This window comes from Carlito syrichta, unplaced genomic scaffold (assembly GCF_000164805.1).
Source record: "Carlito syrichta isolate Samal-C Ts95f unplaced genomic scaffold, Tarsius_syrichta-2.0.1 Scaffold305641, whole genome shotgun sequence".
In the NCBI taxonomy this organism is placed as follows: Eukaryota; Metazoa; Chordata; class Mammalia; order Primates; family Tarsiidae; genus Carlito; species Carlito syrichta.
The window spans coordinates 214108-229763 of record NW_007249737.1 but is presented as its reverse complement, the minus strand read 5'-3'; the positions used below and the strand labels follow the sequence as shown (position 1 = coordinate 229763).

Genomic DNA, 15656 nt, shown 5'->3' with positions numbered 1-15656 from the left:
ATGTTATCTTATAAGCAGAGATAAACAAAATGCCACAGTTATTTTTCAAAAAGAAAAAAGAAGCAGCCTTTTTAATCTTTGGCACAGAAGTGCTGGTGCAAATTTCCAGCAGCAAATAAAGTTCTAGTAGTCCTAGTACCTTACCATAATCATGCAGAGCTGAGTAAAAGGTAGAAGCTGATGAAAAGTTATAACCAAAGAAACATTTATTTGAACACAGCAAAAGAAACCATCAAGATACAAGTAAACTGGAAAACTAAGACCCTAGGGCAATTAGGAGATAGCTAATCTAAAGAGGAATAATAGATTTTAAAAAAGGAAGAGAGACATGGAACAGTTACTACTTAAAATGAAGTCTGTTCAAGTTAAATATAAGCTGCACAGACTATGGTATATAAAATGGAAAAGGCTAAAGCATAATATGGAACAACAAAAAAATACTGTAATCCTGATACTTTGAGACAGTGACTCATCAGGTTGTATCATAGAATTAATTGTATTTCATATCATGCTCACCAAAACAGTAATATGATAATTATTTACTTTTCTAAGACTTAACCATGCAGGGCAACATGAATAAAATAAGTTAGACCTCCACTGAAAAGTGTCAGTTTGCAAGTGTAAAGAGTAGGTAATAGACAAGACAATTCTTCATTAGTGGTACAGAAGATGTACTTTCATTAAATACCAAATAGTTTATTAAAAATAAATAAATAAAATCTATTTTCTACAACTGACCAGGAGTTGCTAGGCTGCAGGGACTGGTTATCTAAAGCTTAAAAAAAAAAAAAATCAAATTACTTGTCAACCCAACAGTCAAAAGAATCAGCATTGGATATATATATAACAAGTTACTCCATACCCACAGGGATGTCAAAACAAATCTTCCATAATAAAATGTTTCTTTTAAAAAAAGCTTTAATTTAGATTGTTATGACAAATAAAATATAACCTGAACCATTCAAAACAAAATATATCTTAATATGAAGACAAACACCCTTGCCTAAAGCAAAGTAAACCATTAAAAAAGTCATGATACATATGGTCTTAAATCAAATCAACTCTGGGTATAAAAACTTGTATTATTCTGAAACTGGTCACAGGGCTTGAAATTTTAGAAACATTTGACATAATAATAAAGTGAGTCTCAGCAAAATTTTCTGAAGTTTTTCACAAGTTTAAAGCAAAATATATTATCTTAGGCACAGAATTTCAGTGATATTTTTAAAACATCTAACCTTGATCTGATTCTTCTGTATTCATGCTTTCTGCATCTGCAGTCTCTAACATGTCTTCATCTTCCTCATCATCATGTAGGTCTTTTGAAATTAACTGCCTAGCTAATTTAATATTCAGTCCTTCGTTGTAGTGAAGCTTCCTCTTCATTTCAAATTGTCGCTTTTTTTCTGTAAGACACAAAATGTGAGCTTAGAAAGTCTTATCTCAAGGATTAGCCCACGCCTGTTTAGTGCTCAATGGGCCTACAAAATCTAAAATATTTACTATCTGGCATGTTACAGAAAAATTATGCCAACATCTGCTTTAAATGGTTCAAGTAAGAGCAGAATAAGACAGAACCATTAGAAATTACATTTGTGAAAAAAAGCAAGTTACAATACCATATACTGTATATGTTTTATACAAAGCCTGCACACATATACACAGAGAAAATAAGACTCAGCAATTAATAGTTCTTAATTCTTAAAAAAAAAAAAAAGAAAGAAAAAAACAGTTCTTAATTCTGGGTCAAGAAAATATGAGGTAGTTTTAATATTTTCATGTTTTCTATTTTTATAATTAAGAAAACATTCCTTTAAAAGTTCCTTATTAGCCAGGCTCGGTGGCTCAGCCTGTAATCCCGCGTCTTTGGAAGGCTGAGGTGAGTGGATTGCCTGAGCCCGCGGGTTCAAGACCCGCCTGGGCAGCGAGACCTCATCTCTACAATAAATCAAAAAATCAGCTGGGTGTGGTAGCGCATGCCTGTAATTCCGGCTACTTGGAAGGCTGAGGCGTAAGGATCGTTGGAGCCCAGCAGGTCGAGGCTGCGGTGGCTGGGAACGGCCACTGCACTCCAGTCTGGGTGACAGAGTGAGACTCCAACTCAAAAAAAAAAAAAAAGTTCCTTATTACCTGTTAAGAAACTGCCATAATTTAAAACACTGCTGGCTAAAAACAAAATCTCATTCCCTGAGTAATTTTAAGAAAAACCTGCTATAGGAATGGTAAAGTAATTCTAGATTATTCTTTCATTTATAGTCTTCACCATAGAAACAAAGCTGGCAACAATAATACAATTGATCACAGTTTATTAATTAATAGCATTTTAAAGAACAACTGTTTATAAAGAAATAATTTTAAGATTTACACATTTCTTAGATCAATAAAAAACGGGATATAAAATTGCCAACTGTTTTATCAATGAGAAGCATTAAAATTAATTCACCACTGTCTTATTAAATATTTCATTAAAATATTATGTCAGAAAAACACAGTATTATCCTTTAATGATTATTCAAAGTATTTTCTTTTTTATAAAGTTATTTGTTATTATTATTTGTTTAGAGATGAGGTCTTACTATGTATGCTGTCCTTGAATTCCTGGGTTCAAGTGATCCTCCTTCCTCAGTGTCTTGAGTAGCTAGGATTACAGGTGCTTGTTATCACACCTGGCTTTCAAAGCACTTTCTTTTTTTAAAAAAAATTTTTGAGTTGGAGTCTCACTCTGTTGCCTAAGCTGGAGTGCAGTGGCACACTCATGGTCACCCCAGCACTGACCTGCTGGGCTCCGGCAATCCTTCCACCTCATCCTTCCAAGTAGCCAGAACTACGGGTACACGCTACCACGCCTGGCTCATTTTTAAATCTTATTTTACTGTAGAGATGAGGTCCCACCAAGTTGCCCGGGCTGGTCTCGAACCCACGGGCTCAGCCAATCCACTCGCCTCGGCCTCCCCAAGTGCTGGGATTATAGGCTGAGTCACCGAACCCAGCCTCAAAGTACTGTCTTAATGTCTTCTAATTCCCTAAGCTTCTATCATTATCTGTACTTACATTTTTAAAACTAATATTTACCCAAAAAGTTAATATGACTACTCATCAATCACTTTTCATCCTCTATTTGGGGTGGGAGAAGGAAGTTTTGGGACTAATGACCAAATCATCACCCTATAAACATCTGCATCAAGTTAACACAATCTTGCCAGGCATCTCTCTTCTTCTCTACTTTTAATTCTGGTGCTTTGTTTCGGTCTTTGAGGGTGCCATATAGTAGACAGAAGTAAAATAGGAAAGGGGAAAAAAAGGAGAGCCCAATAAAGACCAGATCGGCTGGGCATGGTGACTCACGCCTGTAATCCCAACACCTTGGAAGGCCAAGACAGGAGGATTGCTTGAGCCCAAAAGTTCGAGACAGGTCTAGGCAACAGAGCGAGACCTCATCTCTACAAAAGAATAAAAAGTATTAGCCGAGCATGGTGAGTAATGGCTGTAGTCCTAGTTATGTGGGAGACTGAGGTGGGAGGATCATTTAAGTTCAGGAGTTTGAGGCTGCAGTGAGCTGTGATCAGAAAACCGTACTCCAACGCGGGTGACAGAACAAGGCCCAATCCCTAAAAACAAAAATCCCACAAAGTAACACATGTTCACAGTAGAAACGTGAAAAATCATTATGCTTCAAAAAATTATTTGCTTATTATGATAGAGATCTCACTATGTTGCCTAGGCTGGTCTTAAACTCCTGGCTTCAAGCAATCCTCCCAGCTCGGCCTCCCAAAGTGCTGAGATTATAGGTGTAGGCATGTGGCCAATACCTATTTTTACTTTTTAATGGGGAAATATCATATCCCAATTATTTTAAGTTATCAAAACTTAGTATTTACTGAGCACTCTCAATAAACCAGGTCAGTGTTAAGCACCTTAAATGCTTTATCTCATTTACTAAGACACAAACAAGTCTAAAATAAATATTTTTACAGTTCCTAATTTAGAAATGAGGAAACTGAGGCTCAGAGAAATTAAACAAATTAGCCAAGTAGCACACCTAGAGCACAAACTTAGGTTTGTCTGACTCCAAGACAATGATCTTAAATTGCTATGCTATCAGTTGTAATTTTTTCTAAGACAATCTACTATCAATAAACAATTTTTCAGACCATAACTGTTTAAAGAACACCTATACAACCCAGTAACTCTACCAGAGAAAACTGATTTAGTGAAATTATTATAATTAGTCAAATGGCTCCTCCTGCTGGCTGACTCTTAGAACTGCAACTCAAAGATCAATGATCCCTTAATTAAAGCTGACAATATACATTAGTAATACATCCCTTATTCTCATAGATCGTGTTAGAGTGTAATGAAGAAACAAACTCTGGAAACGATTTCTACCTGAAATCCTTTAAAGGACCTCAGGAGTGTATATTGGGAAAATAAGTCATTGAGAGGATAGAATACAACTTGAATATGCTACATGTAAAATTTCTCTTTTGTACAAGTATAGGCTCAGCCTATCACAGTTCTGTTGAACAGCTATATTCTGAAGATGACAGGAAAGAATATTAAATTATACCTCAGCAGTTGCACATGACAAAGATCCTGGAGTCTTAGTTATAAAGTTTCTCAACTTCTTACAGTACAGGTAAGTCCCCACATTGCAAAGCTTCAAGTACACGCTACGCTAGTTTCTTTCTTCTTTTGTGTTTGTTTTTCTTGCATCTCCCCGCCCCCGCCATTCATAGGCTTGATTTCTCTTTAAAAAACAGTTGAAAATAAACTACACAAAGTTTTTAAATTCTTGAGGAGACTATACATTTACATGCGTCATAAAGTATAAAAAGAAAAAAGGTTAAAACAGATTCCTTCTCTCCCCACCTCCACAGGGAACTTTTACTTGTGAAAACAGAAACCCTGAAGAGGCAGCAATGCCTTAACTGTGTATGGGCTATATGGGCTATAAGAGCTTCTTCCATTCCTGCTAAGGAGAAGACTGTCTTGATCTTTCCCATGACAATACTGCTCTTATTGTTTGAGGAACCTAATAAAAACCTTCACTTTGCATCTGACCATCTTGGTTCATCTGATAAGTTGCACCGCTGTCAACAACAGAAAATGCACAAGCAACTGGAAATGAGCTCTTACAGTTTTCCACATTTCCATCTAAAAAGCACTTAATGACTCATTTAATAAGTATTTACTGAGTATCTGCTCCACATCAGACAATAAAAAGTATTAAAAAAGAATACTTATCATTACTTTAAAGATGGTAATAATACATTCTCAAATTTTTAAAATCAGGGGTTAAAAAAACTACTATACAATAAACCCACACAAGTAATGTGAAATACAAAGATGTTGCTTTTCATTTCCCTTCCCTCTACTCCCCAAACATGAAAAACATTTGCCAACCTTCCAAATAATGCATTCCAAATAATGCATTATCTTAGCAAAAATGATTAGCATAATGCTGAAAATGGTAAAGGAAATAAACTACCTCGTTCTTCAGGTGAAAGGTCACTATCCTCCTCTCCACTGCTGTCTTGTTCCCGAACTCGATACTTTGGCTCCGAGCCTTCAGCAGCAGCTAATCTATACAACATTTATAAATAAATTAACACTGTGATATTCTTTTACTATTTAAGAGTCTTATTTAACTGCTGAGTCTCATAAAAACATCTAAAGAGTATTAATATGCTAGCCATAACCTGATGAGGAAAATAAAAAGCAAGTGAGTAGAAATGGGTACAGAAACCAATAAGCCATAAGAACAGTGGAATGAATGCTAGAAATCAATGACCAGCAAAGGAAAAGAGCTGTCATTTCAAGAATTTACTTACTTACTTTTGCCTTTCTCACTTCCACCTTTAAAATACAAGTGGCAAGATATTAAAAATAAAAATAAAAACCCACCCGGAAGTGACAGACTTCAGTATCCCAGTTTCATGAACTCTAATCTTAACCACCACCGGCATTCCTTGATTTTACTCAAGAAACTAGGCTACAAAAAGTTGGTGACTCAGGGTACAAAAAAAGGGAAAAAGAAGTTGGCATGAAAAATCTAGATAAACTAGCCTTTTGTTTACAATAGTACAAGTAAAGGTTAAATCCCTTTAACTCTGCACAATTAAAGACAACATAAGTGAAAATGCTTTATTGTCATCAATACTTACTTCTTAGCTAAGATATCTGGAGTCATGGCTTCAGTGGCTTCTGTATCACTATATGCATCTTCATCATCCCCTATCATACTAGGATGACAAGTACATTGCAATTAATACCTGAAATATAATGTTTCAACCAGAAAAAAGATAGAAAAACAATTCTATCAACGTATTTAAAATGTGTATAGTTCTACTGCCATCTTTGAGGTTTAACTTTAGGATCACCAGAGCCCAGCAGATTGAGGCTGTGGTGGCCCGGAGCGTGCCACTGCACTCCAGTCTGGGTGACAAAGTGAGACTTCAACTCAAAAAAAAAAAAAAAAAAGTTTCTAGTCAATGAAAATATATAAAAGTATAGCACCAATCAATAAAAGATTCCAATTGATTTTTTTAAAGTAAGCATAAAAATAAATACAATTGGCCCACTATATTGATGGGTTCCATATCGTGGATTCAACCAACCACAGATTGGCAAGGTGGCTTAAACCTGTAATCCCAGCACTCTAGGAGGCCAAGGTGAGAGGACTGCTTGAGACCAGGATTTTGTGACCAGCCTGGGAAACATAGTAAGACTTGATCTCTATTTAAAAATCAAAACAAAAAAAAATGTAACAAAATTATAAAAAGAAAAAAACTAAGAAAAAGAAAAATTACAACTATACTGAACATGTACAGACTTTTAAAATTGTCATTATTCCCTAAACAATACAAGATAACAACTATTTACAAATTTACACAGTACAGGAGTATGTGCATAGGTTATATGCAAGTACAATGCCATTTTATATCAGGGACTTGAACATCTGTGGATTTAGCTATTAGAGGAAGGGCCTGGAACAAATCCGCCATGGATACTGAGGAACAACTGTACTGAAAACTCAACATCATCTTAATAAAAATACTATAAATTCAATTATTCCAGTCAGTTGAAGGGAATAAGTAATGCAAAATAAGCCACTTTCTGGTTTTAGAATATGTATTTGTTACATTAATTTTAAGATAGCGACAAATGATCTATGTAGATATAAGACTAGGTAAGATAAGAAAATTAGATCCTAAACATCTAAATCAAGATTTTAAAAGTTATTTGGCTTTCCTACTTTCTACCCATTAATGAAAAATCTGCTCCCTACTTCACTGAAAACATAGGCATCCTTAATTCTTAAGCCACTGAAAAGTATATAAAGCAGAACTCCATTGCATATTAAAAAACTGCTGGTTTATATGCTGTCTTGTTAATTTTTTTTTTTTTTTGAGTCATAGTCTCACTCCATCATCCAGACTGGAATGCAGTGGCACACTCCCGCCACTCCAGCTTCGACCTGCTGGCCTCAGGCGATCTCCTTCTGCCTCAGCCTTCCAAGTAGCTGGAACTACAGGCATGCCCGGCTAATTTTTGATTTATTGTAGAGACGAGGTCTCACCATGTTGCCCAGGCTGGTCTCAAACCCGCAGTCTCAGGCAATCCTCTCGCCTCAGCCTCCCAAAATGCTAGGATTACAGGCTTGAGCCACCACGCCCAACCTCCCTATTAAGGAATCTGTTAAAATAAGTTCTATAGTTTCAGATCAAGCTATTTTTTCCAAGACAAGTTGAAATAAACTCATCTACATTACTGGACTGAAAGCAGAGTATGATAAAATAATTTGCTAATTCGTAGAATTTTTCTTTTTTTTGAGTTGGAGTCTCAGTCCGTTACCCAGGTTGGAGTGCAGTGGCACACTCATGGTCACCCCATTGTTGACCTGCTGGACTCCAGCAATCCTGCCTCCTCAGCCTCCCAAGTAGCCAGAACTACAGGTGCGCACTACCCCGCCCGGTTAATTTTTTTTTCGATTTATTGTAAAGACAAGGTCTTGCCATGTTGCCCGGGCTGGTCTAGAACCCGCGGGCTCAGGAAATCCACTCGCCTCAGCCTCCCAAAGTGCTGGGATTACAGGCTGAGCAACCAAGCCTGGCCATAGAATTTTTCTATAGAAAATCTAGTTATAACATTTACATACGAATTGTATGTATGTATGCATGTGTATATAAAAGTTGTAATAACTTTTTGTATACTAACTGTGAGATTCTTAGGTAGCAAGACATGAGCTTTTTATACAAAACACCTTTGGTAAGATAAAACTCTTTTTGGTCGGTCACAGTGAGTCACACCTGTATTCCCAGAAGTTTAGGAGGCTGACTGAGGTGGGAAAACTGCTTGAGGCCTGGAGTTCAAGACCAGCCTGGGCAACACAGTGAGACCCTGACTCTACAAAAACAAAAGAGAACAAAACAAAACTCTTTAAAGTTAAAAAAAATTAATTTTTGGGTCGGGGTCTCTGTCACTCAGGCTGATGGCAGTGGCATGATCACAGCTCACCACATTCTCAACCTTCTGGGCTCAATGCAATCCTTCTGCCTCAGTCTCCCAAACAGCTGGGACTAAAGGCATGTGTCCCCACACCCAGCTAGGTCTCGCTATGTTGTCCAGGCTGGTTCTGAACTCCTGGGCTTAAGTAACCCTTCTGCTTCAGCCTCCCAAAGTGCTGGGATTACAGGCGTGAGCCATTGTACCAGGCCTACCCCGTCTTTTTAAAGACAAACAAAAAAATACATGTTTCAGTGTCTGTACCTATTTTATTATTTCTTTCTACTCTTGTCACAATCTTTAAAATCTTCTTTTTCTTGTTTTTTTTACTGTTTTTGTTAGTATCAAGTTATCTCAAATTATCTTCCAAAGTTTTCATCCACTGATTTAAAATACAGTATTTTTAACTCAGGCAGTGTCTGGATTTATGCTGTTTTACTTCAATGATGAAACATTTAGTCCGGAAAACCTTTATGTTTTCAATACAAGTTTAGGCATAAATTTAATTAGGTACGTGTACTTATTTAGAATCTCCATCTTTTTTGCTGTTGTTAGAGATGGGGTCTTGCTATGTTGCCCAGGTTGGTCTCAAACTCTTGAACTCAATCGATCCTCCCACCTCAGCCTCCTAAACTGCTGGGACTACAGGTGTGAGCCACTGTGCCTGACTTCTATCTTCTCATAATGCTTATTGGTGCAATATTTTTGTCTTCATACTGGTTACTTCCACACAATGTCATTTTAAAAATTCTGACTTAAAACTGCCAAAAATTACAATGTAATGACTTGAACTACAATATTACATACGTTCAAAAATAAGGACATGAAGCAGTAGAAATGACTACTTGTCTTTCAGTGGGTTAAACAAGTTACCATTCATGCTGTTACCTTTTTCTGCAAATACCGAGTAAGCTCCTGATTTCTACTTGGGAAGTAAACAAACCCATCTCATCTTTCTTTCAAGGAAGGTAAAACTCTCTTATTTATGTTGACCACTAGTAGCTAACACCATGGAGGTGCAACAAATTAATGCCTATTATTTACTACTAAAATTATAATGTACAAAATGACTTCATAATTTTAAAGTTACACATTGCTTATATTATTACTTTAAAAAAAATGCAGTTAGTTATTGACTAGTGTGCCAATAACAAATATAAAACATGCCGGGCTAGGTGGCTCAGCCTGTAATCCCGCGCCTTTCGAGACACGCCTAGGCAACTTGGAGAGACCTCATCTCTACAATAAATCAAAAATCAGCCAGGCATGGTAGCACGTGCCTGTAGTTCCAGCTACTTGGAAGGCTGAGGCGGAAGGACTGCCGGAGCCCAGCAGGTCGAGGCTGCGGTGGCCGGGAGCGGCCACTGCACTCCAGTCCAGGCGACAGACTGAGACTCCAACTCAAAAAAAAAACAAACAAAAAAAACCCAAATATAAAACAAATTCAAACCAGCTGTTATCCAGAAGCTTATAACATTACCTATGATAAGGAGTGCTTGGTTCATCTATTTTCATTAAACCATAGTCTTTGTCTGCTGGATGATATGTCGCCAGGATGTTCATTTCATCCCATTTCTGGGATTTTTTACTAAAATTAAAAAGAAAAAAAATTTATCCCAATGCAATAAAAGATAAACCTATACATATAAAATGCACAAAATTCAAATCTCACATTTTCAACTTCTATTTGACTGCTGACCTCTATTTTTACACATACTTTCCTGGAATAGAAACTGAATTAGGGTAAAAGTCATTAAGTAATTACAATAAAATATTAGTAAATACAGGACACTAAGTGCTTATGTATTTTTAATTTTTTTGGTGTCTATGTTTTAAAAACACAATATTCAGAATCTACACCAAGCATGCTTAGTCTTCATTTGGCCTATATAATTAATAACAACTAAAATCAAAATCTATACATAGCCTGATGTCAGTAGTTAAGATTTATTATCTATATACCGGTAACTGGTAAAAAACATAACAGGAATATTTTCTTGGCCTAATTTCTTCAGGGATATCCATAACAATCAGAACATAAAGATTCAGAACATAAAACTACAGAGAAAACCTCATAAAACTCACTAAAGTGTAAGACAGCAAATAAAATAATAACACGTTATTTCTAATTTAGAAAAATAAGAGTTTGCAAGGAAATTGGTATACTGAGATTTACTTGAAGAGACACAAATGCTTCATAAGTACTTTAGGAACATCTGTTAAAATTCATTCACAAAGTATTTGCACAAATACTACGGTGCTCAATAACTAAATGCCTTAATTATAAATTCTTATCTATTCATTACAGTTTGTGATTTTTGTTATTTACTTGAATCAAATTGTCCTTTCTTCATTTGGTCCAAATTGTTGAGATTTTATTGTAGATATTTTCAATTTTCCAGATCCTGAAAAGCCCTTAAAGAATGACATACTTATATTTTATTATATTCTCTTCTCCATGTTCTCAAAAGGATCTGATGAGTCATCTTAAAAATTATACATGCCCACTCCTGGTAGGTAAGTCTGACTATATGCTCTTTTTGCTTTCCATTCTAAAGTACCCTCAGTGTCCCAATCACTTAAAGACTGAGCACTTTTCTTCTTCATACTTTTAAAAATTGTGGTAAAATACACACAGGATAAAATTCACCATTTTAACATTTTGTTTACTAATCTTCCCTGTAGCATTCCAATTTTAGTATATGTGCTGCTGAAATGAGCACTAACTATACTCAAGTGTACGATTCCATGGCATTAAGTACACTCATACTGTTGCGCATCATCACCACTATCCCTCTACAGAACTTTTTCATCTTCCCCAACTGAAATTCTGTACCCATTAAGTACTACCTCCTCCCTCCCTCACTTCCCATAACCCATGGCAGTCATCATTTTATTTTCTGTCTCTAAGTTTTGTTGTTGTTTTTTTGTGGTGAAAACATCTCGCTGTGTTGCCCAGCTCATCTCAATCCTCCCGCCTCGGCCTCCCAAAGTGCAGGGGTTTATAGGCGTGAGTCATCATGCCCAGCTCTTATATACTTATAAATGGAATCGTACAGTATTTGTCCTTTTGTACTGGCTTATTTCACTGAGCACAATGTCTTCAAAGTTCATCCATATTGTAGCATATGTCAGAATTTCCTTCTTTTTAAAGGCTGAATAACATTTCACTGCATAGTTCAATCAAATGATGTTTTCCAAATAATTTGATTAGTTAAAAATTTAGGTGAATTTCATTTCACTGCAGTCAAAAAAAATAAAACAAAAAAACAACAGCCCTTTCAACTCAGATTCTTTTCAAACCGTACCCATTTTCTCTAGAGGAAAATGCTGGCCTAGTCCACTGTTCCAAGATGAGTGACACTACAACTCCCACTTTTCCCCAAAACAATGTTGGAAGATGCCTAAAGTCTTTTCACTAGGCAATAGTCAAAATCTTAAAAACTTGTAAGAAGTTAAAAATTAAGCCACATAAATCTTTTTGTTTTTTGAGTTGGAGTCTCACTCTGTTGCTGTAGTGCAGTGGCACGGCTCACGGCCACCACAGCCTCGACCTGCTGGGCTCAGGCAATTCTTCCACCTCAGCCTTCCAAGTAGCTAGAACTACAAGAACACACTTCCATGCCCAGCTTATTTTTTGATTTATTGTAGAGACGAGGTCTTGCCAACTTGCCCAGGCTGGTCTCGAACCCCAGAGCTCAGGCAATCCTCTCACCTTGGCATTTCTCTGTTTTGTTTTGTTTTTAATTTTAGAGATAGGGTCTCACTCTGTCACCCAGGCTGGAGTACAGTAGTGCAATCATAGCTCACTGCAGCCTCAAACTCCTGGGCTCAAGAGATCCTGTTACCTTAGTCTGCTGAGTAGTTGGGACTACAGGCAGGTGCCATCACTCCTGCCTACTTTTTAAATTTTATTTTTGTACAGATGAGGTCTTGTTTTATTGCCCAGGCTGGGCTCAAATTCCTGGCCTCAAGCAATCCACCTGCCTTAGGCTCCCAAAGTGCTGGGATTACAGGCATGAGCCACCTCACCCGGCCTAAGTCATTATTTTTAAGCAGAGAAATTAATTTCTTCTTTAAAGAACTGCTGTGTTATTCATTCAACATGGGACTTAAACTGATACCTATTCAATTCACCTAAATTTTTAGCTAATCAAATTATTTGGAAAACATCATTTGATTGAACTAGACTAGGTAAACAGAACTTGCGTTAATAACACTGACGTCTTTAGATGTCCACACTTCTATCACTGTAATAGTTGGTCTTGTGGCAGAAAACAAACTTAATAGGGAGACAGAATTTTTTTTTTTGAGTGGGGGTCTCACTCTATCACCCAGGCTAGAATGCAGTGTCATGATCACAGCTCAATGTAGCCTCGACCTTCTGGGCTCAGGCGATCCTGGGACTTCAGGTGCACACCACCATGCCCAGCTAATTTTTTCATTTTTTTGTAGAGAAGAAGTCTCACTATGTCACCCAGGCTGGTCTTCAAATCATGGCCTCAAGCAATCTTCCTGTCTTACCCTCCCACGTTGCTGGGGTTATAGGCATGAGCCACTGCACCTGGCTCCACATCTCTAACTTAGCCTCTACATCAGGAGGTCATAAGGACCTTTAAGGCTCATTACACATGGTACTCTATGGAAAATATCATCAGTGCCATGGAGGAGAATCCTGATAGAGGGTTCATCATGAAAGTCTGGAAGGATTATACACTGAGTATGTCAATTGTTACAGAAAAGGTTGTGAAAGCCATCAAGACTGAAACAAAAAATTCCTGCTGGAGAAAACTGTTATGCCTGACTTCACGGGATAAACAACAGAGCCAATCAAGGATATATCATGAAAGAGATTGTAGATATGGCAAAAAAAAGTGGTGGAAAAGGGTTTCAAGACATGGATCTTGGAGAAATCCAAGAGCTAACAGACATCACACCAGAGGAATTAACAGAAGATGACTTGATGGAGATGAGGGCTTCTGAAACAGTGCCAGATGACTGGGAAGAACATGTAGAAGAAAAGTGCCAAAAACAAATTGACATTAGACAATCTGGCAGGCGAGTCCTAACTATTAAAGACTGCTTTTGACTTCTTTTAAGACACAGACCCAGCCGGGCTCGGTAGCTCAGCCTGTAATCCCGCACCTTTGGGAGGCTGAGGTGAGTGGATTGCCTGAGCCTGTGGGTTTGAGACCTGCCTGGGCAGCGAGACCTCATCTCTACAATAAATCAAAAAATCAGCCAGGCGTGGTAGTGCATGCCTGTAATTCTGGCTACTTGGAAGGCTGAGGCGGAAGGACTGCCAGAGCCCAGCAGGTCGAGGCTGCGGTGGCCGGGAGTGGCCTCTGCACTCCAGTCTGGGCAAGAGAGTGAGACTCCAACTCTTGAAAAAAAAAAAAAAAAAAAAAAGACACAGTCCCTTCTATGACATGAGCACTGAAACTACAGCTAACAGTAGAAGGAGGATCGGCACCATAGACACATTTTTAGAGAAAAAGCAATAAAGTTAGAAAGTTACACTTAGTGTGCCTGCTTCTCTTGCCTCCTTTTCCACCTCCTCTATCAGCGTTGAGACAGCAAGACCAGCCTCTTCCTCCTTCACCTCATCCTACTCATGGTAAAGACTACGATGATAAAGGCTTTGATGATGATCCACTTCCACTTAATGATTAGTAAATATATTTTATTTTCCTCAGGATGTTCTTAATATGTTATTTTCTCTTAAGAATACAATATATAATACATGTAACCTATAAAATGTGTTAATCAACTGTTTATGTTATCAGTAAGGCTTCTGGTCAACAGTAGGCTATTTAGTTAAGTTTTGGGGGAGTTAAGGGTTATAGGTTGGTTTTTTACTTTACTTCGAGGGGGGGTTCAGTGTCCCTAACTCTAGAGTTGTTCAAGGGTCAACTGTACTATACATAGAAATTATAATAAAATAGGATTATATTATAATATTCTGATGGAATATTATGAAGTCATAAAGAAGGACAAAATTATGGACTCTGCAGCAACTTGGATGGATTTAGAGTTTATAATACTCAGTGATCTATCATAGAAACAAAGAACTGAGTACCACATGTTCTCACATATAAGCAGACCCTGAACATTTACCATAATACTGTACAAAAGGGATTGGCAGTAGCTGTAAACTGCTGAGGGCAGGTTGGGGCACATAACATCAATAAGGGTACTTGATCTCAAACCAGGCCAAAAGGAGGCCCACATTTTTCCTGTATGATGACCACTTGTAGACCTAATCCTGAATTGTACTCCACATCTTTTTTTTTTTAGATTGGAAAACATAGTTTATTTAGAAAGCAAATTAGAGAGAGGAGAGAGAGAGGAGATTCACCTTCCCAAGGTAAGGGAGGGGGCCAAAGCTAAGAAACATAGTGGCCATAGCCTACTCTACATCTTTAAAAGAAAAAAAAAAGTACTTCTTAAGATTTAGGGTTATTTAATCAATTGAAATGTCTGTGAAATCAAATTATAAAAGCACTAAACATATATAACAGTCTTTATGATTTTAAAACTAAAGTCTTGGGTTAAAAACCCTGACACAAAATCTCACTTAGCCCTGTAAAGATTGGGTTCAGATGTAGCATTTTGAAAGGAAGTTTAAGTTGTTTCTGTGCTGGGCATGGTAGCTCACCTCTATAATCTGAGCACTTAGAGAAGCCAAGGCAGGAGGACTGTTTGAGGCCAGCAAATCAAGACCAGCCCGGGCATCAAAGTGAGACCTCGTCTTTACAAAAAAATTTTAAAATTACCTAGTAGCCGGAAGTGCACTACCACACTCAGCTAATTTTTCATTTATTGTAGAGACGAGGTCTCAACAAGTTGCCCAGGCTGGTCTTGAACCCACAGGCTCAGGATATTCACTCGCCTTGGCCTTCCAAAGTGCTGGGATTTACAGGCTGAGTCACCAAACACAGCCTCTTTTTCTTCTTTTTTTAGAAGAATGAGTATCTATTATTTTTTAATAGAGACAAGGTCTCACTCTGTTGGCCAGGTTGACCTCAGGGTGATTCCCTTGCACTGGCCTCCCAAAAGTGTTGAGATTATAGAAGTAAACCACACCTGGTCAAAAACAGACACACTTCTTTTTTTTTTGAGTTGGAGTCTCACTCTGTCACCCAGACTGG

The 15656-nt window shown here is 37.5% G+C and overlaps 1 protein-coding gene across 1 annotated transcript in view; it reads right to left on the bottom strand.

The window, feature by feature from the left end:
* The window catches only part of PPP1R2 (protein phosphatase 1 regulatory inhibitor subunit 2), a 28250-nt gene that overhangs the window by 2300 nt on the left and 10294 nt on the right, over window positions 1-15656 (bottom strand). Inside the window, exons 4-7 of the mRNA XM_021714387.1 lie at window positions 9986-10093; window positions 6165-6242; window positions 5489-5583; window positions 1239-1406 (exon numbers count right to left, since the gene is read on the bottom strand). Of these exons, the coding sequence (XP_021570062.1) occupies window positions 1239-1406; window positions 5489-5583; window positions 6165-6242; window positions 9986-10093 (449 nt within the window). The remainder of the gene's footprint in view (window positions 1-1238; window positions 1407-5488; window positions 5584-6164; window positions 6243-9985; window positions 10094-15656) is intronic.